Source organism: Arachis ipaensis, chromosome B8 (assembly GCF_059453495.1).
Source record: "Arachis ipaensis isolate K30076 ecotype BB chromosome B8, ASM5945349v1, whole genome shotgun sequence".
Lineage (NCBI taxonomy): Eukaryota > Viridiplantae > Streptophyta > Magnoliopsida > Fabales > Fabaceae > Arachis > Arachis ipaensis.
The window spans coordinates 20,780,177-20,802,986 of NC_142443.1; the positions used below are offsets into that span (position 1 = coordinate 20,780,177).

The window sequence follows — 22,810 nt, forward strand, 5'->3', positions numbered from 1 at the left end:
GACTCTCAGGTGGTGACCTCCCAGATAAATGGAGAGTATCAGGCCAAAGACCCAAACATGAAGAGATGCCTGGAAAAAACTCTGGAATACCTCAGACGCTTTGCCGAAACCGAAGTTAAGCATATAACTCGGGATCTCAATAGCAGAGCAGACACCCTCTCCAAATTAGCAAGTACTAAGCCAGGAGGGAATAATAGAAGCCTGATCTAGGAAACTCTCCAAGAGCCCTCTGTAGTAAAAGCAGAGAGCAAACAAGATATCCTCGAGGTATCCGGGCTAAATCTCGGATGGATGAATCCTCTGGTCGAATACCTAAAATTCGACATCCTCCCCAAAGAGGAAAAAGAGGCCAAGAAAATCCGGAGGGAAGCACAATATTACGCTCTGGTGAAAAATATCCTTTATAAAAGAGGAATATCAACGCCATTGTTGAAGTGCGTACCGACCTCAAGGACCACTAAAGTGCTAGAGGAGGTCCACAATGGGATCTGCAGAAACCATCTCGAAGCCAGGTTGCTAGCCAGAAAAGTAATCCGAGCTGAATTCTACTGGCCGACCTTGCAGAAAGATGCCACAGAATTTGTAAAAAATGCTAACCTTGCCAAATGCATGCAAATTTCCACATAGCCCCCCTCCCCCCCCCCCCCCCGAGGAGCTCATTAGTATAACTTCTCCCTGGCCCTTCGCAAAATGGGGAATGGATTTGTTAAGTCCTTTTCCCCAGGCGCCAGGGCAAGTCAAATACTTAATTGTGAGAATAGACTACTTCACAAAGTGGATAGAAGCAGAACCATTGGCCACCATCACCGCCCAGAGAAGTCGGAGGTTCCTCTACAAAAATATCATCATAAGGTATGGGATACCTCACTCCATTACCACGGATAATGGAACCCACTTCACCAATTCTACCTTCAGAAGCCTAGTGGCCAGTATGAAAATCAAACACCAGTTCACCTCGGTGGAACACCCACAAGCAAATGGACAAGCCGAGGCAGCCAACAAAGTCATAATGGCGGGGCTAAAGAAAAGACTACAAGATGCAAAAGCAGCCTGGACAGAGGAGCTCCCCCAAGTGTTGTGAGCTTATCGGACGACACCCCAATCTGCAACTGGAGAAACACCCTTCCGACTCGTCTATGGGATAGAAGCTATGATACCAGTGGAAGTTAGTGAGCAAAGCCCAGGAGTGATTCTCCATGATGAAATCGGAAACATACAGGGGCACAAAGAGGAGCTCGAGTTGCTCCCCGAAGTCCGAGAACAAGCCCAGATAAGAGAAGCAGCGCTGAAGCAAAGGATGGCTACCAGATATAACAAGAAAGTCATTCGAAGAAGTTTCGCACTAAGCGATCTGGTCTTAATCAGAAACGACATAGGAGTCAACAAATCGGGGGAAGGAAAACTTGCTGCCAATTGGAAAGGACCCTATAAAGTTAGCGAGGTCTTAGGAAAAAGTTATTATAAGGTGACCGACCTAAGCGGCGCCGAGTTACCAAGATCGTGGCATGCTTGTAATATGAAAAGGTACTATAGTTAAAAGCGAACTCTACTCCCTGATGTACTCTTTTCCCAACTTCACGATTTTTTCCCAAACATTAAAGGGTTTTTTTCTGAAGAAGGGTTTTTAATGAGGCATCATAGTAGAGGCTAAGGGGGAAAAGATTATTAAAAACCCTTAGTAGCAGTAAAGTACCTTCCCAAATTAATAAAGATCTTTTACAATATCTCTTATAAATTTCTTCTCGTTTATTTTTTCCAACGAAATGCGCCGACTTAAGCTCGACAAAACGTGAAAATCCCATGAACCGACCTAGATGGTCGTCAGGATAAAACGACGAGGTACAAGTCGGTGTAAAGAGGTTATAAAAGTTGATCGTGAGAAACTCGGAGACATTCCGACTCATAAGTCGGAATGAAAAAACCAAGTAGAAAAGAAAGCGCATCGCAAAAATAACCTAAGTCATAAAACTCAATAAAACAAAGTTGAGTATAAGGAATAACAAAAAAGAGATCGAAAAACCTAGGAAAAAGCTTAAAGGCTATCCCAAAGTCCTTAAAGCGGAAAGACTTAGAAAGACAAACAAGAAAAAGGTTTTTGGAAAAGATTAAAGGGACTTTGAAAAATCACAATCAGAAAGCATGCACACAAAAAGGTAGCTGAAACCCTTATACCAAAAAGGGTATTTTCGTTAAATAAAACCCTTATCCAAAAAAGGGCAATTATAAATATTTTTGTTTACGGCCATAAAAGGCCAAGGCAAATGTCAATATACCACCACCACAAATATAAAGAGTTTAAAAAAGAGGGAACCCACAGGCCGGGCCCCCATATAGCCAACAAATTTTTAAAGAGCATCACCACCAGGACCGAAGGGAGTAGTCGGATCACCACCAGAGTCGAGAAGAGGAGTCGGAGCGCCATCAGAACCAGGGAGAGAAGTGTCCATAGGAGTCGGAGAAGAAGCGCCGTAAGGTCTTGAGGAACTCGGAACATCCTTTTGACGAGGAGGGGACTCAATGATTCTCTGCCCTCGAGTCTTCAAATCTGACTCAGTGACGACCTCGGGAGCTGGAGGATAAACTATGGTACCATCAATAACGACCTTGTCAGGATCCAAAGGAAAGAGATCCAGGTCGGGAGCAAGAACTCCGACCTGCTCCTTAAAAATCCTCCAGGCCTCCTCGGCCCCCTCAGCAATAGAATCCTCCAACTCGGCATAGGCAGTCCGAGAGTTCAACAAGTCCCTCCTTACAGCCACAAGGTCCTCAAATAAACTCTGATAACTCTCCTGCGCCTTCTTTCTCAAGCCCTCCTCCATGTTACATAGGGCTTGTAACTTGCTCTCCTTCTCTCGGAGGCCATCGCTCTCCTCCTTCAATTTGGCAACCTCCTTCTTCAACTCCTTCTCATGTTCCTGATATATGAGAAGCCTTCCCTCAAACTCTTCAACCTTAGAGGTTGAACCCAGAGAGCTAAGAGGAGTCTTCTAAAAAATATCAAGGAACTTGGCACAAATCCCTGCCGCCCTGATGCTCTCCTCAGCTAGAATAGTGAGGTGGTTCCGAATAGAAACATCATCCATACCTATTAGGGGTGTTCGCGGTGCGGTTTGGTTCGGTTTTTGAAGGAAAAGCCATCCGATCCGATCGTTTAATTAAGCTGCGGTTCGGTTTGGTTCGGTTTTTTTTTCAAGGTCATCCGAACCAAACCAAACCAATTAAAATCGGTTTGGTTTGGTTCGGTTTTTTCATTCAAAAAAAATTCTACCATACTATTATGCAAAGTCATAACATTGAAATTGACAAACCAAAATACACAATAGCTAACAAAGTCTTGATCTAATGAAATATAACGACAACAGAATTCAAATACGACAATTAAAGAAGTTTAATAGTTCAACAGTAAACACAACTGAAAATAAAAATAAATTGTCATTAGCAAAGTTATGGTGTCTTCTCCAACAAAATAGCTAAACTTCATAATGCAAACCAACCTGAAATTAAAAAAAAAATAGTTACATAATAAGAACAACAACAATAATAATTATAACAATAATAATAATAATATAAGGAAAACAATTCCTACCATAACAACTTAACAAGATGTACTTTAATCAGACTCAACACCAGAATCTTCTTCATTGGGATCACGAGTGGGTGCAACTTCTACAAAATATATAAAACAAGAAAAATCATAACAATTAATATATATTAATAAAAACTAGATTAAAATAAAGAAAATTATAAGTAGAAACTTAACCATACCTAATTCCAACTTCTCCAATTCCTCGATGAGTTCCTCGAGGACAAGTTTTGGAGAGTTTCGGAGCCAATTTTGGGTACAAATTAACGCTTCAGCTGTCATCGGTGTTAGAAAACTCCTATAATTATTCAACACCCTTCCTCCAGTACTAAATGCCGATTCTGAAGCAACTGTGGAAACTGGCATGGCTAAGATGTCTCTTGCAATCTGCCCAAGGATTGGAAATTTAGTGGAATTCACTTTCCACCAATTTAGAATGTCGAATTGCACGCCACTCTTCTCTAATGCCTCCATAAGATATAACTCCACCTCATTCTTGTTAGCACTCTCATTGAATTGCATTTCCTTCTCAAATTCCATAGCAAAAGAAGTTTCATGTGCCTCAAGCTCTTGTGTGCTAATTTCAGGAGGATCTTGTCGAGTAGACCTTTGATAGTTACCACTAAACAGCCTGTAGCTATCAAACACCCTGAAAAGCGTCTCCTTCACCTTTGAAGTTAAGAATTCAGCATCTTCTTTTTCATACAACTTTTCAAAACTCCACTTAATCAATTGAAGCTTATACCTAGGATCAAGAACAACTGCAATGAAAATCATCATGTTTGTATTCTTTATATTTCCCCAATACTTATCATACTTGGACTTCATTTTCTCAGCCATGCTTGAAAGTACCGTATCCAAGCTTCCCATCCAATGCTTAAGTGTAGACAATATTTTACAAAAGTCATTAAAGTGTTGAGAAGATGTCACAAACGTTGAACCAGAAACTTTGTTAGTAACCTCGTAAAATATTTTTAAAAACTTCACAAAATGCCTTGCATTCTCCCAATCCTCAGACCTAGGAATCCCACCAGCCATAATAGCATACTCAGAATCTCTCTCCCCCAAACGTTTAAATGCCTTTTGAAACTTCAAAGCACTTTCAAGCATTAAAAAGGTAGAGTTCCACCTAGTAGGAACATCTAAATGGACAGTGCCTTTTTCCAGAATTCTAGCTTCCTTAATCATACTTTTAAACCTCTCAATACGACCAGGTGATGCACGCACATGCCGAACTGCATTTCTAATCTTTAAAATTGACTCATGCATTTCTCTCAACCCATCATTCACAACAAGATTTAAAATATGAGCACAACATCTAACATGTAAAAACTCTCCCCTTAATGGATGTGAGTTCCAATCCTCCATTCTATTTTTCAAGTAAGAAAGTGCAACATCATTTGAACTAGCATTATCAACAGTGATAGAAAAAACCCGGGATATCCCCCAGCTCAACAAACATCTCTCAATCTTCCTACCAATTGTTTCCCCCTTGTGATTCTTGATAGCACAAAAATTCAAGATTCTTTTTTGCAATTTCCAATTAGCATCAATGTAATGAGCAGTAAGGCAAAGATAGTTCAAGTTTTGCACAGATGACCAACAATTAGTTGTCAAACAAACATTTTGATTTGGTTGAGAGAAAACAGACTTCAACTTAACTTTTTCATTCAAATAAAGCTTCCAACAATCCCTAGCAACTGTGAGCCTTCCAGGAATTGGAAACTTGGGTTGCAAACAGCTCGTATAATAACGAAAACCCTCCCCCTTAACATGCGAAAAAGGCAATTCATCCACAATAATCATTCTAGCAAGCGCTTGTCTACAACGATCAACATCAAATGACACGACAGAAAGTGAACTACCTATCCCTTTCCTATCATCTTTTACCACATCTTGAAAACAAAGAATCTTTTGGGTAGGATCTAATGCCTCCTTCGAAAATTTTTTGCATTGCGACAACAAGTGATTTTTCATGTTACTAGTGCCATTTTTATGTGTATCACATGCATAACTAGCCCCACACCAATTACATTTAGCTCTAGGATACTGTGGATTACTAGTTTCATCTTTAGTAAAGTGATCCCATGTCCAAGACCTAGGTCTACAAGGTTTTCTCTTACCTTCATCGGTCTCAGTTTCAGCAGAGTCATCAACGGGAGCTTCTTCAACAGCCCGCCTTTTCCCTCGGCCTCTACTAGCAAGCTTCCTTGTGTTTCGATGAGGAGCTGGCACAGGAGGCAATGCAGTCGGAGATCTGATGCTTGTTGATTCATTCAGAATAGGAACGGGAGGCAATCCAGTGTCGCCTATATTCTCACTTGAACTGACGTCAAACTACATAAACAAATACAATAAATCAAGGATAGAAACCAGCAATAAACAAAATAATAAACAAAACCAGCAGTAAAAAACCAATAAACAAGCAATAAGCTATCAATAAACCAGCAATAAACAAAACAATAAATCAAGTACATAAACCAGCAATAAATAAAACTGAACAAAACCTGATAATCTAAACAAGCAATAAACAAAACCAGCAATAAAAAACCAATAAACAAGCAATAAACAAGCAATAAGCTATCAATAAACAAGCAATAAACAAGCAATAACCAGCAATAAACAAAACAAGACTAAACAAGCAATACTGAACAAAATCTGATAATCTCCTTGGACTTAGTGATGCATAATAAATTCCCAGAATAAACACCAAAACCAATACTGAGGAAAGTTTGGATCTTACAACATAGAAAAAATAAATGCTAATTAAAAAAAAAAATCTTTGACCTCCTATCATATCATAAAATTCACATATGCAGGTAACACCTTGGAACCATAAAAACACTAGATGAAATTTTCAGTGCTCGTGAAAAACTAAGCTATGTTGGCAGTGTAGCTTTCATTAGTTGCAGTGAAGGAGCAATGCAACTGCATAAGCATGGAGGATTGGAGATTGAGACTAACTCTCAAGAGTTTTCAATGGCATTGTGTTGAACTCAATTAGAGAGAAAGGAAACACGAAACGTAGTGTTTGTTAGCAAATTCTGAAACAGCAATAGCAATGGTGGTGGGAAGTGTTTTTTTGTTTTTTTTTTTCGGTAGGAATTTTCCGATGAGATCCCGGTGAGAAGTTTAAATCAATAAACTGAACAAAACCTAATAATCTAAAAATTAAATCATGGACAGTAACCAGCAACTGAAGTTTAAATCAATAAACAAACAATAAACTGAACAAAACCCTAAACCAGTAAATCAGCAAGCAAAACATTTGGGGGACAGAAACCAGCAAGCAGGCAGCAGCAACTGAAGTTTAAATCAATAACCAACAAAACATCAGTAAAGTTTACCTGAATAGATGGCTCCATATGCACTTGAATCGGTGGTTGGGTGGGAGACTAGGAGGGGCTGTCTCACAGTCTCAGTGTCTTGATCGTGGGTGACCCTACAGAACCCAGAAACACTGCTAGGTGGAGGCGGCGAGGTCGGAGGTGGCGAGATCGGTGCTGTCCTGATCGTGGGTGACCCTACAGAACCCAGAAACGCTGCTAGGTGGAGGCGGCGAGGTCGGAGGTGGCGACTGGCAAGGTCGGAGGTGGCGAGATCGGTGCTGTCTACTAGGGGTCCCCTGTGGCTTTTGGTTCAATGGGTGACTAGGTGGCTCAGGCTGGCTCCGTGGCTGGGTCTGGGTGAGTGGGTGTGCTACCCAGAGGGCGAGATGTGGTGGCTCAGGCGGCTAGCTCCGATTTGGGATTTGGGGGTTAGGGATTTGGGGATTTTGGGGAGGAACTGCGCAGCAAGGTAACGTGTTTGGGGGGGGTGGGGGTCTGGGGGGTGGGCTAGCCGGCTAGGTAGTTTTTAATTTTTAGGGTTTTGGAAAGAATCGGTTCGGTTCGGTTCGGTTAGGGTTTTAGTGGTAAGAACCGAAAACTGAACCGAACCGCAAAAAAATAGCAAAACATTGTTTTTTTCGGTTTGTTCGGTTTTTGGTTAATTCAATTTTCGGTTTCTTCGGTTCGGTTCCGCGGTTTAGTTCGGTCCGGATCGGTTTTAAACACCCCTAATACCTATACGGGTATGGAGATAGATGAACTTTCGGATAAATGCAGGAGCATCCACCTTAGCCTCACCTTCAAAAGAAGAGCCAGACTCTAAAGCCTTGCACTTCTTCTTCTCTGGCTCAGGAGAAGGTCAGGGAGGAGGGGACGGCTGAGAAGAAGCCGAAGCAGGGATAACAATGGGTTGAGAAGGAGTCCCCAAATTTCGGGAAGAAGGGGGAGGAAGAGGAAGAGGAAGAGGAGAGCTAGTTACCCTGACACCACCGGTTCTGGCGCGAGACCTCGCCTTGGCCTCCTGGACTCTCTGATAAGACTCATTAGAATTCTCCCTCGCCATCTCTGTAAAAGAAAACAAATTAGTAAAACAAGTCGGTAAACTTCAAGTCGGTAGAAACAAGTCGGAAACAAAGTAGATAAAAGCTACCTAGTTGTGTCTGGACAAAAGACGACGACCCCTGGAGAAATTTTTTGGTATCCAGATATGGGGCCCTTCCCCATACTTCTCGGAAGAACCCTACAATGGCTACCTCCACCTCATCCAGATCCTCCAAACCATATTTCTCACAGGGGGAAGCCTCTAACCAGTACAAGGGAAAGCGATGGGAAGAATTCTCATCCAAGAAAAAGGGGTGGTGACCCTCTACGCCTTGAACTTTGAAAAAATAATTTTTGAAGTCATGAAAGGATTCATCAAAAAGGGTGAAAACTCTCCGACCTTGTATAGCTCGGAAAGACACCCATTGTTGCTTATTATTTTGCCCACTGAAGGGCTTGGCCATGTGGAAGAGATAGAAGATAATTCTCAAAGAGGTCAGAAAGTCTAAAGCATGGCTGATAAACTGGTAAATTTTCAGAAAACCCCAGGAATTGGGGTGAAGTTGGGTAGGTGCAACACGACAGTGACGTAAAACAGCAATTTCGAAATCAGAAAATGGAAGGAAAACACCCAAACGGGTAATCATGCTCTCATACATAAAGAAGAAATGAGGGGCCGTCTCAGTAGCCCTCCCGAAGCAAACCCGGTCTTCCAGACCCAGGGTAAGCAGTTCATACTTTGGCTCATCCTCATCAGAGGTGCAGAGCCGGTGACGAGTGCGAAGGTCAGTAATAAAATCAGTGTCAACCAGAGGTTCCTCTCCTAAGACTGTGACATCGACCCACTGAGCAAGAATTTCTACGGAAGACATTTTCTTTTCTTAAAAAGGTGAGTGAAACCTACAAAGGAAAAAGAAAAGAAAATTAAAAACATGGTCTCTAAGGGGAATACGGAATCAGAGCCTACGAATCAACTTCTCTCTATCTAAAGAATAAAGACATGCAAACAGAAGCATTTCATAAAAGAGAAGAGGAAAAAAAAAAGACTAACCTTTGCCTGGAAACAAGGTAGAGGAAGATGCAAGCCTTCAAACAAAGAACGCCCCACGTACAGAAGAGAAGAAAATTTGAAAAACACAGAAACGAAACAACGAAAGAGAGGGAAGGCATTTATAGGCACGTTAGGGGCATAATGGTAAAAACGGAAAGCGGTCATTAATGGGCGCACCGTTACCAAGGTAATTAAAACCTACGCAAACCCCTAACGGACGCGACGTTTGATTAGACGTAACTGTGAAAACCAAAAGTCACGAAAGACATGTCGGTCCCGAACAATCACGTCGGTTCCCTCCCAAATTGGCTACGACCCCGAGTAGAATACTCGAACCCACATCTTAAAAGAATTTGGGCTCGAGCAGGGGCACTGTTCATACCCTGGCTCAATGATAAGGCCCAGGTCCAAACGAAAGGCCCAATCCAAAGGATTAAGCCTCGCTTTATACTGACCTTCACCCCACGAAGTCGGTTCCTACCACGACTTGCTCTAAAGAAGTCGGGACAAAGATTAGTTGGCAGATAAACACCCATTCAAATGAGTAACTGCCCCTAAAATCTCTCTACCCACTTCCTGGAGTCATATCTCAACCTCCCTAAGATAAAGGGACGGTTATTCCCCGTGAATAACGGAACTACACCAACGGTGGTTATGGGTTCACCACTATAAATACCCTGACACTCCTCAGGTATCTCTAAGCCCAATACTCTCTAGACCTGTCTTGCTCCCTTTGCTGACTTTGGCATCGGAGTGTCTTTGCAGGTACCACCCCCCATTCTCTCATACCGAAGTCGGACGAGGGCCTTGGAACATCAATCCGCTTGGATACTCCATCATTCCAACGATTGAGCCAGCCAAACTAATCCAACCCAATAATCTCCGGTTACCCACCGTAACAGTAAGGTAAATTAGACCCACTCAATTCTAATATGATATTAGAGTTTAACTTATCTAATGTAATTGGGACACCTACTTATTAATAATTACTTACAAATTTCGTGCTCCAAATGTGTTTCTCTAATAGACAAGTGCTGAAGTGGACTAGAAGAGATTATATGTAGATTGTTTTTATTTCTCTTTGTAATAATTGAAAACAGATTTAGAAGAATTGCATTCATGAAGACTATATATATTTCAACACAAGTTTCTTGATCATCTTATTTTCGGAACCCACATTTGCTTTGAGCACGTGAGAGCTGGTTGACCGTTTGTTGCAGTAACTGTTTGAAAGAAGCAATATTCATAGTAGTATACTAAGTTAACTTGTGCAGTAGTAAGTTTATACAAATAACAATATATATAATTAATAACTACATAAAAAATTTTAAAATATAATTAATTGGATGTCTAAAATTATCCTAACTATATAATTAATTATAACATGGGTTATCAAATTTGAATAATTTTACCTGTCTAACCTCCAATATGCTGTCTGTGACATCATTGATTGAGCATGTTCTGTTATTACTTGGAGAAGAACTTTCATCAATCATTTTTCTCTTTCTGCGAAGAACCCAGGCATTTTAGGTGGAGGTAGTGTGGATTCACTACTCAACATTTGAACAACAGATGACATGGTTGGCCTGTCATCTGGACTTTTTTGCACACAAAGCAGTCCCACATGAATTGATCTTAGCATTGAAGATAAATTTGATGTATCTCTTATTGGAGCATAAATTATTTCGTACCCTTTGTCTTCCATAAATAGTTTCCATGCCTGCATATATATTTTGCAAAGCTTGTGGTTAAGATTAGAAGCATATATAACAGAAGTGATTACTAGAATTCAGTTACACACTTACATGTCCTAGAAGATTAAATTTATGATCTTGATGAGTGAATCCTCTATTTCTACTCCCACTCACTATTTCTAACACCAATACACCAAAAGTGAATACATCGGATTTCGTTGAGTAAACTCCATCAATTATGTACTCGGGTGATAAATATCCGCTGCGCATACCCAACCAAAGGAAAAAGGAAAAGAAAGAAAAAGGGTTAAAAAACAAAAAACCTATAGTCAAGTCATCATACATACCCATATTAATAATCAGCAAAAAAGCATAAGAAACTTACTAAGTTCCAACAACATGCCGAGTGTTTGCTTTAGTTTCATTCGCTCCAAAACGCTAGTCCAAAGTCTGAAATCTTTGTATTCATTTCACCGTCTAACAAAACATTGGCAGCTTTGAGATCTCTATGAACTATTCTATGTCTTGAATCTTGATGAAGATAAAGAAGACCTCGAGCAATCCCATTGATAATGTCAAAGCGCCTTGTCCAATCTAGTAACATGCTCTTCTTTTCATCTGTTCAAAAGGTAGTCAATGATATATCTTTCTTGTGGTAAGACTGTAAACTTAAGTTGAGAAGCAATTCTTTAGTGTATGGATTAACACGTCATCTCAAATTTAATAAGAAATCACTAGTGGAAAATCTGTTTGCATATAATTTCTGTAGATAAAATATATTAATAACTAACAAGTGTTGAAAAGAAAATTAATATATTGTGGTCTATTGATTTTTGTATATTTTCAAAAAAAAAAAAATTCACATTCACCAAGTTAGAGTACAGTTGCAACTGAATTGAAAGATCATAAAGGTTTTCTGAAATCAAACCAAATATGAAGTAATCCAAGCTTTTGTTAAGCATAAATTCATAGATTAGCAATCTTTCTTCTGCATAAACGCAACATCCTAGGAGTTTCACTAAATTTCTGTGCTGAAGTTTGGCAATATGCATAACTTCATTTTTGAACTCTTGGATTCCTTGGCTTGAATTCTGTAAGAGTCTCTTAACTGCTATTTCTTTTCCATCCTTTAATACACCTGAAAGTTGTAACAACACAGACCATGTAACGTTTTCATAATGTAATAATTTATATTTTAATTTCCTTTTTTGGGCATAATTTTCCAGTCCCAAAAATACCCCTAATATAACCCCATAGGCAAAAGATTATGATTCTCTTTAGCTTTGTAAAACAAAAGGAAAATGGTTCCATTACCTTATATACCGAACCAAAGCCACCTTTTCCCAAAATATTATCAGTTGAAAAATTATTTGTTCCAGAAGAAATTGTGGACATATCAAACAAAGGCAATTGTAGATCTTCCTCTTGTTGGTCACTTATTACACCTGCATAATTAGCATCATGTGATATGTAAATACAATACATGCTCTGTTTTCTCACATTACCTAAATAATGTGTGTTACCTAACTACCTTTTCTTCGTATCTTCCATCTAAAGATGATGAAGGCCAAGCATATGATTAAAACACTAAAAGATAACGCACAAACTACGATGATCGTCTTTTTCTTTCGGATGTTCGATTTGTGTGATTTATTTTTCTGAATAGCTTCTATAAAAAGAAAAAATGCACCCGTTAAACGAAAATAAACAGTTAATTAATAAATAGAAAAAATTTGATAACAAGAATAATTAAAAAATTAGAAGATACTTATATATATACCTAGTTCTGTAGCAGCCATCCTTATGTAAATATCTTGAAGAGAATATGGAGTCAGAGCTTTAATATCATTTAAATTACCAAACCACATCAAACAACCACTTGCGCCTTCACTTATATCCAAAGCTGCATAAGCCATACATGAAAAATTCTTCAAGCACAACATCTTACAATCTTCAATGCTGATATTTCTACTATACCATGATCTTTCTGTATCTGGCAATTTCAGCCCTGAATACTTCAAAAACCCATCTCCATTACAATCCAATGAAGTTCTCCTTACACAACCATCTGATAAACCTTGCTCCTCCTTATAATTTATCTTGCACAAATCCATCTAAACAGCTACACATTGGATAGTTGTTAACATTACAACTAGAATAAGCTCCACATGTTTCATAGTAGTCACAATCATCAGCCGGTAACCTCGCCAAGTTGGTCCAACTCGATGTGTCCGGATTCCACTGGCTTCTCTGGTTGATTCCTTCCGGCGTTAGAACCACTTTATGAGGGTTTGAATTATTGATAAGTTCATACATAAAATATATCTCTTCCTCGTTCGAAACATATTTATATCTAAAGATTGGGTTTCCTTTCAATTGTGGCGTTCCACTGATTTGAACTCCATTCCATGATCCGGCACGAAATCTTTTGTTTGCACCTTCTTTAATGAATACTTGAGGATATCCCTTGATATTGATTTGTAAAGTATATCTACCTGGAAACGGATCATCCGAGCTGCTCCATGAGGTTAGATATTGATTCTGTCCTGTTTTCAGGTTTATTCCTAACTTCTGTCCAGGCAAGATTGTGTCGCATGGATAATCAAAACTTTGCCAAACGAAATCTGTTTTGCTAGCACCATTATTGCTTCTTTCTTGCACAACAAGATTTCCTGAATTCAAAAGCTTTGCTACTGGATTCAGGACGGATCTTTTTGCGTTAGAGGACCAAATAAGACTATTATTATGATCAAGAAGGACTAGAATTCCGGTGTTGTTGAGCTTGAGAACCCCTGAGGAATCAGTGAGGGGTTTTTCTCTATTTGCAACCCAAACTACTGTCTTGGATGGATCTTTGTTAAACCAGATTCCGACGTAACGGTTCTTGGAAGTTCCAGGGGTGAAGAATCCCAATGCATAGATTTCATCAGCTGAAACTATTGTCTCACCATCACTGATAGATTGCAGTGAATCAATAGTGTCCTTTGCAGTGGAAGCCACCATCATCAGAAAGAAGCATAGTAGAATCATTATTGTAAAGCCTTGCATTTGCAGTGAGAATCTGAGTCTCTCTATAAGCAGAAAAAGCAGAAAATGTGTTAATATAAAGTTTCATCAAATTGCCTTGTCTGTCAAAGTTGAAAGTTGCTTCCTGATTCACCTTTTCTGGTCAATTGTTCACTTCACATGGCCTGATTAGGTTTATTGTTAGTCAATAATATAAGACTAAATACTTGTGAGTTAGTTGCTCTGTATTTTATTTAGGTTTATTTATTCTATAGTTCTTTATAATTTTATCAAATTTTTAATTAGGTTTTTATATTCTTTGTAGAAAATGCTATTTGTCTACCAAAATTAGTTACTAAAATCAGTCACCAATATATTTATGTATAAATACATGTGTGGTTAATTTTATTTTCAATGTATATTTGTATTCCAACATGTATTTTATATTGGTGGCTGACTTTGGTGGCTGATTTTAGTGTACACGTAGCATAACCCATCTTTTGTATTTTCAATTGAGTCTCTATACTATATCAGATTTTGTAACTAAGTTTCTATGGTAACAAAAATGTTAGAATTAACGGAATATTCTGTTAAACTATATAGAATATTCAACCAAGTGTTAGACATATTCGTTTTATTTGACAGAATGTTCTGTTAATTCCAATATTTTTATCGCGACAGAGACTTAGTTACAAAATCTAATATGGTATAGAAACTCAATCGAAAAGAAAAAAGTACAAGGACTTAATTAAAAATTTAATGAAACAATAGAAACTAACAAAATAATTAAACCTTTTAGATATTGAAAAAATTTAAAAAACCAACAGCCTCTCTAACTAATATTTTAACAAATCAACTAACTTTATAACAAAATACAACAACAAAAAATAATATCCAAAAGAAAAACTCTAGAAAATCAACTATAGATAAGTTAACTTAATTAATTTTTCTTTGTTTTTAATTTTAAAATTTCAAAAAATAAGGGTAGTGAAGAATTGTTTTATTTTTTTTATGTAACTAACATGTTTTTCAACTAATTAGCTATTAGCTATTGGTTATACCCAAGTTAATTCCCTAGCAGAATTCTATCCAAAATCATTGAAAATTAATATCCATAAAGTTGGCTTCAAACATTTTTCATCTACTTATTTAACTTCTCATCTTATTTATCTTATTTATCTTTATTCATTAACCTATTCTTCTTCTCCCGTCTCCTCCAACTTTTTTTACATCTTCTTTTCTTTTTCTCATCCCCTTCTTATGCATCATGATCCATTCGTCCTCTTCTTATTTATCATCATCATTATCATCACCACCTCCTCCTTTTCTTCTTCTTTTTTCTTCTCATTCTCTATTTTATATTTGATTTCTTCTACTCCTTTTTCTTTTTCCTCCTTCGTTATTATCAATTTTGTCATCATCATAGTCATTTTCCTCTTCTTCTCTTATATATATGCAAAATTTATGTGCTAAATATAAAAAATTTTATGTTATATCAATAAGTTTATGAGTTATATATGTGTAAAATTTTTGCAAAAATTTATGTACTATATCAATAAATTTATGTGACATGTGCAAAAAATTTTTAAATGAGAATTTTTTTTTATAATAAATTGTTGTCAAACCATCCAAGTACTAGCATTTCATTTTGGTTTCGTACAATTTTTAGTTTTAAAAGTAACTTATTAAAATTTAATTTTAAAGATAATTTTTAAAATTTGTAATATCTATGTTTGATAAATCAAATTAAAAATAATTTTTAATAAATGAAGTAAAAAAAAATCATGTTTAGTAAATATAATTTTTAAAATTCTAAAAAATCATAATAAACATAAAGTAATTTTTAATCTATCCTCTCATAAATAAAAAGTTAATTACTCTCTATAATATATCTGTTCGTCTGCTCAGACGAACGATGATTCAGGTCAGATTGTTGCTGGGGCAAGGACTTGATAGGGTTAGGACCTAAGCGCGAGTTGGTGGTGGAGTCGGGTTCTGACGTCGGATGGACGGCGGGTGGATCACCTGTAAGGACTCAGACACTCAAATTAGAGTCCGTATGAAAAGGCGGCTAATTAGAGTTAGAATAGTGACGTACTTCTGGAGAGGGTTAGGTCCCTCCCATTTTATGGCTCGTACTTGGGTGGACCTCTTGTGGCTAGGCCACCTTCCTGAAAGCTTTGCTAGCTGTCCAGGTTCCACGTAGGTGAGGAGATGACGTGCGGGTAGGGGTGGAAACAGGCCAGGCCAAGCCAGACTTTGCTCTTAACAGGCCTGGCCTATCATACAGTTAATTGGCCTGAGCCTGGCCTGCAGCCTATTATAGGCTTTTTATAAAGTACTAGGCCTGGCCTATTATTCAGCCTGGCTTGGCCTGAAACCTGTTAAAAGGCCTGATAATTTTTTTTTACAAAAATAAAAATATTATTTAAAAAAATTATTTTTTAATAAAAATATTTATATGTAATATGTCATATATTTAATATTTATAAAAGATTTTAAACTTTTAACGTATTTAAAATATACAAAAATATTTATAATAAAATATAATAAATTTAAAATATCTCATAATTTTGTTAATAATAGATAATTATTTATATATTTAATTATATTTTAACTGGTCCAAGCAGGCCTGACAGGCCAGTAAGGGTAATTAGTAAGGATGGACCTGGCCTATTAACGTATTAAGGCTTTTAAAAGAGTCTGGGCCTGTGCTTATTTTATAACAGGCCAGGCCAGACTAGACCAAACACAGGTCAGTCTGCAGGCTCCTAGCAGGCCGCTTGGCCTTTTTCCACCCCTACGTGCGGGTCACTTCTTGACTCGGGTTGGTTGACCCATTGAGTCGGCTATTCATGTTTGGAACCGGATCGCTGGTAGGCTGGGTCGGAACAATATCTAATTATTATTGGAGCAATTAAATTGAGTTAGAAAATCTAAATGATTTAACTATGGTAAAACTATTTTTAAAAAATTTTAAGAATTTTCAAAAAACTTTTTGTTCGGTTTTTCAAACCACTAAAATTTTAAATCCGCTCAAGCAAAAAAAATGAAAACAAAGAATACAAAAATAAAAGAAAGACGCGATATGATCATGTCAAAAGAAAATTATGTCAGTTGAAGATTGTTACGGACTCGCATGGTCCAGACCCAAAAACCCGGCGGGTCGGGAACCCCGCCTCCGGCCCAGACCCGAATAACCACAATAGGGAAACTCGACGGGTCGGTCTCCCGCGTCCGACCCGAAGTCCAAGCGACTTGCCACCACGGCTTAAGTCCACACCCAGCAAACCGGTCGAGTCGGTACCCTCGGGGCACCACCCGAACCCTCGACCCGATAACTGGAACGACCTGCACCTCCCACGCGAACTGAAACAACTCATAGAAGCTCCCTGGCCAGTGGGCTAGGTCATTTATAGGCCCGTCCAGCAACAGTATATAAGGGGAGAGGTCAGCGCTCCCTCTAAGGTACGTCACATCTTACCTAATTTGGTCATCCCTTCGTACGGACACTAACTTGACCGTCGGAATGTCCTTGCAGGTGGCCACCCCCCTCGTCCTCCTCTCCTCCGGCGCCATCAACTCACTAAGCACACCTCAAATGCCCGCTTCAGATCAACCCCGGGGTTTCCCCCTCCAACCCTCTCATCATCACCCGATCCCCCGAGCACCCGAGATCCCACGGTAACGAATATTGGCGCCGTCTGTGGGGATCCTGGAGCAGACATGGAGCGGCTTCCCACGTCGGAGGAGCTTCGCGAAGGAGTAGGGGCCCACCTGAGTAGGGCGAGCTCGACGGCTCGTGCCGCCGAACACCCCCGGTCCTCCGTCCAGCCTAACCAACAGATCTACACCAAAACCCCCGAAAGGCGTCCCTTCGGGGGGACGGGAGCCGATAGCGCCAGAATCATGCAGGAACTCAGACACAGAGTACAAAACCTTGAACGGGAGCTGGCAGTAAGGAGCCGATCCTACGGAGACGTCAGCCACTCCCGCGGCGATGCCAGCCGATCTCGCACCCGCTCCCCGTCCCGAAGACATCTAAGCCGAGAAAGGAGCCCAACAAAGCACGATGAGACGCATGCTCAGGCGACCTCTCGACCTCACCAGGACAGGTCTGAGAGCCACGGGGAGTCCCAAAGAGGGAAGGCCAAGAGACAGAGGGAACCCATCATCATGGGAGCCACCCCTTTCCACCCCTCGATCCTCAAGGTCCGTCTTCCAAAAAATTTCGACAAGCCAACAGACATGAGGTACAACAGGACCAAGGATCCCCAGGAGCACCTCACAGCTTTCGAAGCAAGAATGAATCTGGAAGGAGTAGGCGATGCGGTCAGGTGTCGAGCATTCCCTGTGATGCTGGCCGGCCCAGCGATCCGGTGGTTCAACGCACTCCCACAGAAGTCCATCACGGCCTTCGCGGACATCTCCCAAAGCTTTCTAGCTCGGTTCACGACACGCATAGCCAAGGCAAAGCACCCAATTAACCTATTAGGGATTACCCAGAAACCCGGAGAGCCGACCAGGAAATTCCTGGACAGGTTCAACGACGAATGCTTAGAGATCGACGGCCTTACGGACTCAGTCGCCAGTCTTTGCTTAACAAACGGCCTGCAAAACGAGGACTTCAGGAAGCACCTCACAACTAAGCCCGTATGGACCATGCAGAAAATTCAAAGGGTGTCCAAGGAATACATAAATGATGAGGAAGTTAGTCAGGTTGTAGCAGCCAACAAACGGCAGCTCGCTAACCCCCCAGCTCGGTAGGCATCCCAGGTCGACAGATACAAAGAAGCTCCCATGGACGGCATCCTACCCAAGCAACCTAAGCAACCCCTATGGGTAGGAAGATTCACCAACTACACGCCACTCACGGCGCCCATAGTGGAAGTCTACCAGCAAATTGTGGACAAGGGAATCCTATCCAGACCCAAACCTTTGAAAGAAAAAATGAGAGGTAACAAAAGCCTCTACTGCGATTATCACAAGGGCTTTGGTCACAAGACGCAAGACTGTTTTGACCTCAAAGATACTCTAGAGCAGGCGATCCGGGAAGGAAAATTGAGTGAGTTCTCCCAACTTATCCGAGAACTAATGAGACGGGAATGGGAGCGCTCAGAAGAAGATCATAGCCGAACCGTCAAGGCTAGACAAGAGCCCACAGGGAACACCGACAACCCCCCAACTTTTGTGGTTAACGTTGTGATTGGATGCGACACCCCCCCCAAATCCAAGTCGGCAGTAAAAAAGGACACCCGGATCCTTTCAATATCAACAGGAAACCCCGCCGCCTCAAAAGGAAGACCCCCCCATGATATCATTCGGCCCAGAAGATTAGTGGTTTCACGATATCTCCGAAACCCCCCCCATGGTGATCACGGCAATGGTCAGGACCGGGTTGGTCAAGCGAATACTCGTCGGTACTGGAGCTGACTCCAACATCCTATTCAGGAATGTGTTTGACGCCATGGGACTCAGGGAGTCCGACCTCAAGAGCCATCAACACGGGGTCATGGGGTTAGGCGACAACTATATAAAACCCGACGGGACGATCTCTCTCCCAATCTGCCTTGGAGCTGGTGACGCTAGGAGGTCGGTTATGGCAGACTTCGTAGTCCTCAGAGACTCCACGGCCTACAACATCATTCTAAGAAGAAAGACCATCAACGAATTTTCAGCTATGATATGTACTAAATTCCTAACGATGAAGTTCGTGACGGACAAAGGAGCTGTTGGGTCCATTAGGGGAGACTTGGAAGCGGCGGTCACCTACGACAATGCCAGTCTCTCCCTAAGGAAAGAGTCTAAAAAGGCAGATGGCGTGTTTTTGGCAGACCTAGATGTAAGGATAGAAGACAAGCTGAGACCAGAACTAGAGGGGGACATGGAGAAGTTCCAGATAGGGAAGTCGGCAGAACAGTTCACCTTCGTAAACAAAAATCTGCCCCATGAACTCAAAGGCCTCCTCATGGAGGTCGTAAGGGAAAACGGCGACCTCTTCGCATGGACGCTGTCAGACATGTCGGGCTTGGATCCCGAGGTCATGTCCCACCGACTAGCTATCAAACCAGACGCAAAGTCAGTAGCACAGCGACGAAGGAAAATGTCCCAAGAAAGGGCCAATGAGGTTGCCAAACAAACAGCCGGGCTACTCGAAGCCGAATTCATCAAAGAGCTCGAATACTCGACGTGGCTATCCAACGTCGTCCTAGTCAAAAAAGCTAGTGGAAGATGGAGAATGTGTGTCGACTATTCCGACCTAAACAAAGCATGTCCTAAAGACTCTTTCCCCCTCCCCAACATTGACACCTTGGTGGACTCAGCGGCAGGGTATCGTTTCCTCAGCTTCATGAACGGGTACTCCGGCTATAACCAGATCTCGATGCACTGGCCTGATGAGGAGGAGACGGCGTTCATAAAACCAGGAGGCACTTATTGTTACAAGGTAATGCCATTTGGATTAAAGAACGCGGGGGCCACCTACCAAAGACTAATGAGAAAAGTCTTCCATGATCTCATCGGTAAGACAGTGGAGGTTTATGTCGACGACATCTTGGTGAAAACAGCAGAGCCAAGCAGCCTTATAGACGACCTCCAAGTTGTCTTCGAAGCACTAAGGAAATTCAAAATGAGGCTCAATCCACTCAAGTGTGCGTTTGCTATGGAGGCCGGAAAGTTCCTAGGATTTATGATAACACAACGGGGGGTAGAAGCTAACCCAGACAAGTGCGAAGCCGTCCTCAAAATGGCAAGGCCAGGGTGTGTCAAAGATGTGCAACGACTCACTGGGAAGCTTACGGCTCTATCCCGGTTTCTCGGAGCCTCGGCGGAAAAGGCCCTCCCATTCTTCAACCTAATGAAGAAAGGAATCACCTTCGAGTGGACCCGAGCATGCGAAGAGGTGTTCAGCAATTTCAAAAAGATACTTTCAGAACCACCCGTGCTCAGCAAACCCAGAGAGGGAGAACCTCTATACCTATACCTACCAGTGACCGCGTAGGCCATGGCAGCGGTTCTTGTCCGAGAAGAAGATAAGACTTAGCGCCCAATATACTTCATCAGCAAAGTACTCCAAGGGGGGCGGAGTTGAAGTACACCAAGCTGGAAAAGCTGGCTTATGCCCTGCTAACCTCCTCAAGAAAGCTCAAACAATACTTCCAAGGGCATGTGATCATCCTAAGAACCGACCAGGCCATTCGGCAAGTTCTCTAGAAATCCGACCTCGCAGGGAGAATGATGGCATGGGCAGTAGAGCTGTCCCAATATGACTTGCAATACGATCCCAGGCAAGCAATCAAAGCCCAAGCAATGGCCGATTTCCTGGTAGAAGTCACAGGAGAGGCACCTGACATGCCGAACACACGGTGGAAGCTCCACGTGGATGGAGCATCCAACCAAATGTTCAGAGGGGCCGGAATCATCCTTGAGAACTCGGCAGGGGTAGCCTACGAGCAGTCGATCAAGTTCGATTTCCCCGTCTCCAACAACCAGGCAGAATACGAAGTGCTGATAGAAGGGCTAATCCTAGCTAAAGAAGTCGGAGCATCCAGGATAGAAGTTAGTAGTGACTCCCAGATCGTCACATCCCAGATAAACGGCAGCTATCAGGCCAGGGACACACTACTACAAAAATACCTAGAAAAGGTAAAAGAGTTATGCAAAAGCTTCAAGGAAGTCATAATCCAGCATGTCCCTAGCGAAAGGAACGCCCAAGCCGACCTCCCCTCCAAGCTAGCGAGCACCAAGCCTGGGACAGGAAACAGGTCTCTAATCCAGGGATTGGCAATTGAACCAGCAATCATCTTATATGCAGCCCAGACCCCTAGCCTCCCTCATGGATAGACCCTATCTTCCGATACCTAGAACACGGCGAAATACCCCAAGACGAGAAGGAAGCACAAACCACCAAAAGGGAAGCCCCCCAAATATGTGATCATACAAGGGCAGTTGTACAAGCGAGGGCTCCACCAACCCTTGCTCAAATGCCTACGCCCCGACCAGACGAACTACGTCCTAAGCGAAGTCCATGAGGGGTGTTGTGGTCACCATATTGGAGGAAGGTCGCTGGCAAGGAAGATCATCCGAGCAGGGTATTACTGGCCCACAATAATGTCGGATGCTCAGGAGTTCGTCAGAAAATGCAAGAAATACCAAGAAAACGCCAACTTCTACAAAGCTCCACCTGAGGAACTTAGTTTAATGATGGGACCCCGACCTTTCGCCCAATGGGGAGTCGACCTCTTGGGGCCATTCCCACCCGGGCCAGGACAAGTAAAATACTTAATAGTAGCTATAGACTACTACACCAAATGGGTAGAGGTAGAATCACTAGCCAGCATATCCTCAGCAAACTGTCAAAAATTCATGTGGAGGCAAGTGATCACCAGGTTCGGAATCCCAGAGTCTGTCATATCAGATAATGGGACACAATTCACTGACAAGAAATTCAAAGAATTCCTCTCAGGACTAGGGGTCAGGCAAAGGTTCTCTTTAGTCAAGCACCCTCAAAGCAACAGACAGGTAGAAGCAGCCAACAAAGTCATTCTAAAAGGGCTAAAGAAGCGACTCGAAAGGAAGAAGAGCTCATGGGCAGATGAGCTAGCCTCGGTCTTATGGTCTTACGAAACCTCTCCTCAGTCATCTACCGGCGAAACCCCCTTCCGACTCATATACGGGGTCGACGCGGTCATCCCAGTCGAAATAGGGGAGCCGAGTCCAAGATTACTCCTTGGGGGAGAAAATGAGGCAATCGAGAAAGACCTAGTTGATGAAACAAGACAGATGGCACACCTAACAGAGACAGCAATCAAGCAAAGGATAGCCCTAAGATACAACGGCAAAGTGCTAAGGAGAAACCTCGGAGAAGGCGACCTGGTCTTACGACGTAACGACATAGGGCCGCCAACCCCAGGAGAAAGCAAGTTGGCCGCAAATTGGGAAGGACCTTACAGAGTCAGAGAAGTCCTCGGGAAGGGTGCATATAAGCTAGAAAAGCTAGATGGAAGCGAGGTGCCAAGGACATTGAACATGGCGAACCTAAAAAGATTTTACTCATAAGAATAAGCGACCTGACGGGCTAACGACCCCTCCACATCCACTTTAGCTT

General features: G+C 41.6%; 1 protein-coding gene and 1 pseudogene across 1 annotated transcript; both read right to left on the minus strand.

The window, feature by feature from the left end:
- Positions 1-3,299: 3,299 nt before the first annotated feature.
- Positions 3,300-11,836, minus strand: LOC107610665 (zinc finger BED domain-containing protein RICESLEEPER 2-like). Its single transcript, XM_088497309.1, has 7 exons — positions 11,627-11,836; positions 11,084-11,316; positions 10,810-10,960; positions 10,417-10,724; positions 3,766-5,920; positions 3,587-3,666; positions 3,300-3,494 (listed from the first exon to the last, which is right to left on the minus strand). The coding sequence occupies exons 4-6, from the start codon at positions 10,498-10,500 to the stop codon at positions 3,611-3,613; spliced, it is 2,295 nt and encodes a 764-aa protein (XP_088353435.1). The 5' UTR covers positions 10,501-10,724; positions 10,810-10,960; positions 11,084-11,316; positions 11,627-11,836; the 3' UTR covers positions 3,300-3,494; positions 3,587-3,610.
- On the minus strand, positions 11,828-13,746 carry LOC148547398 (G-type lectin S-receptor-like serine/threonine-protein kinase At4g27290 pseudogene; annotated as a pseudogene).
- Between the last annotated feature and the right edge of the window lie 9,064 nt (positions 13,747-22,810).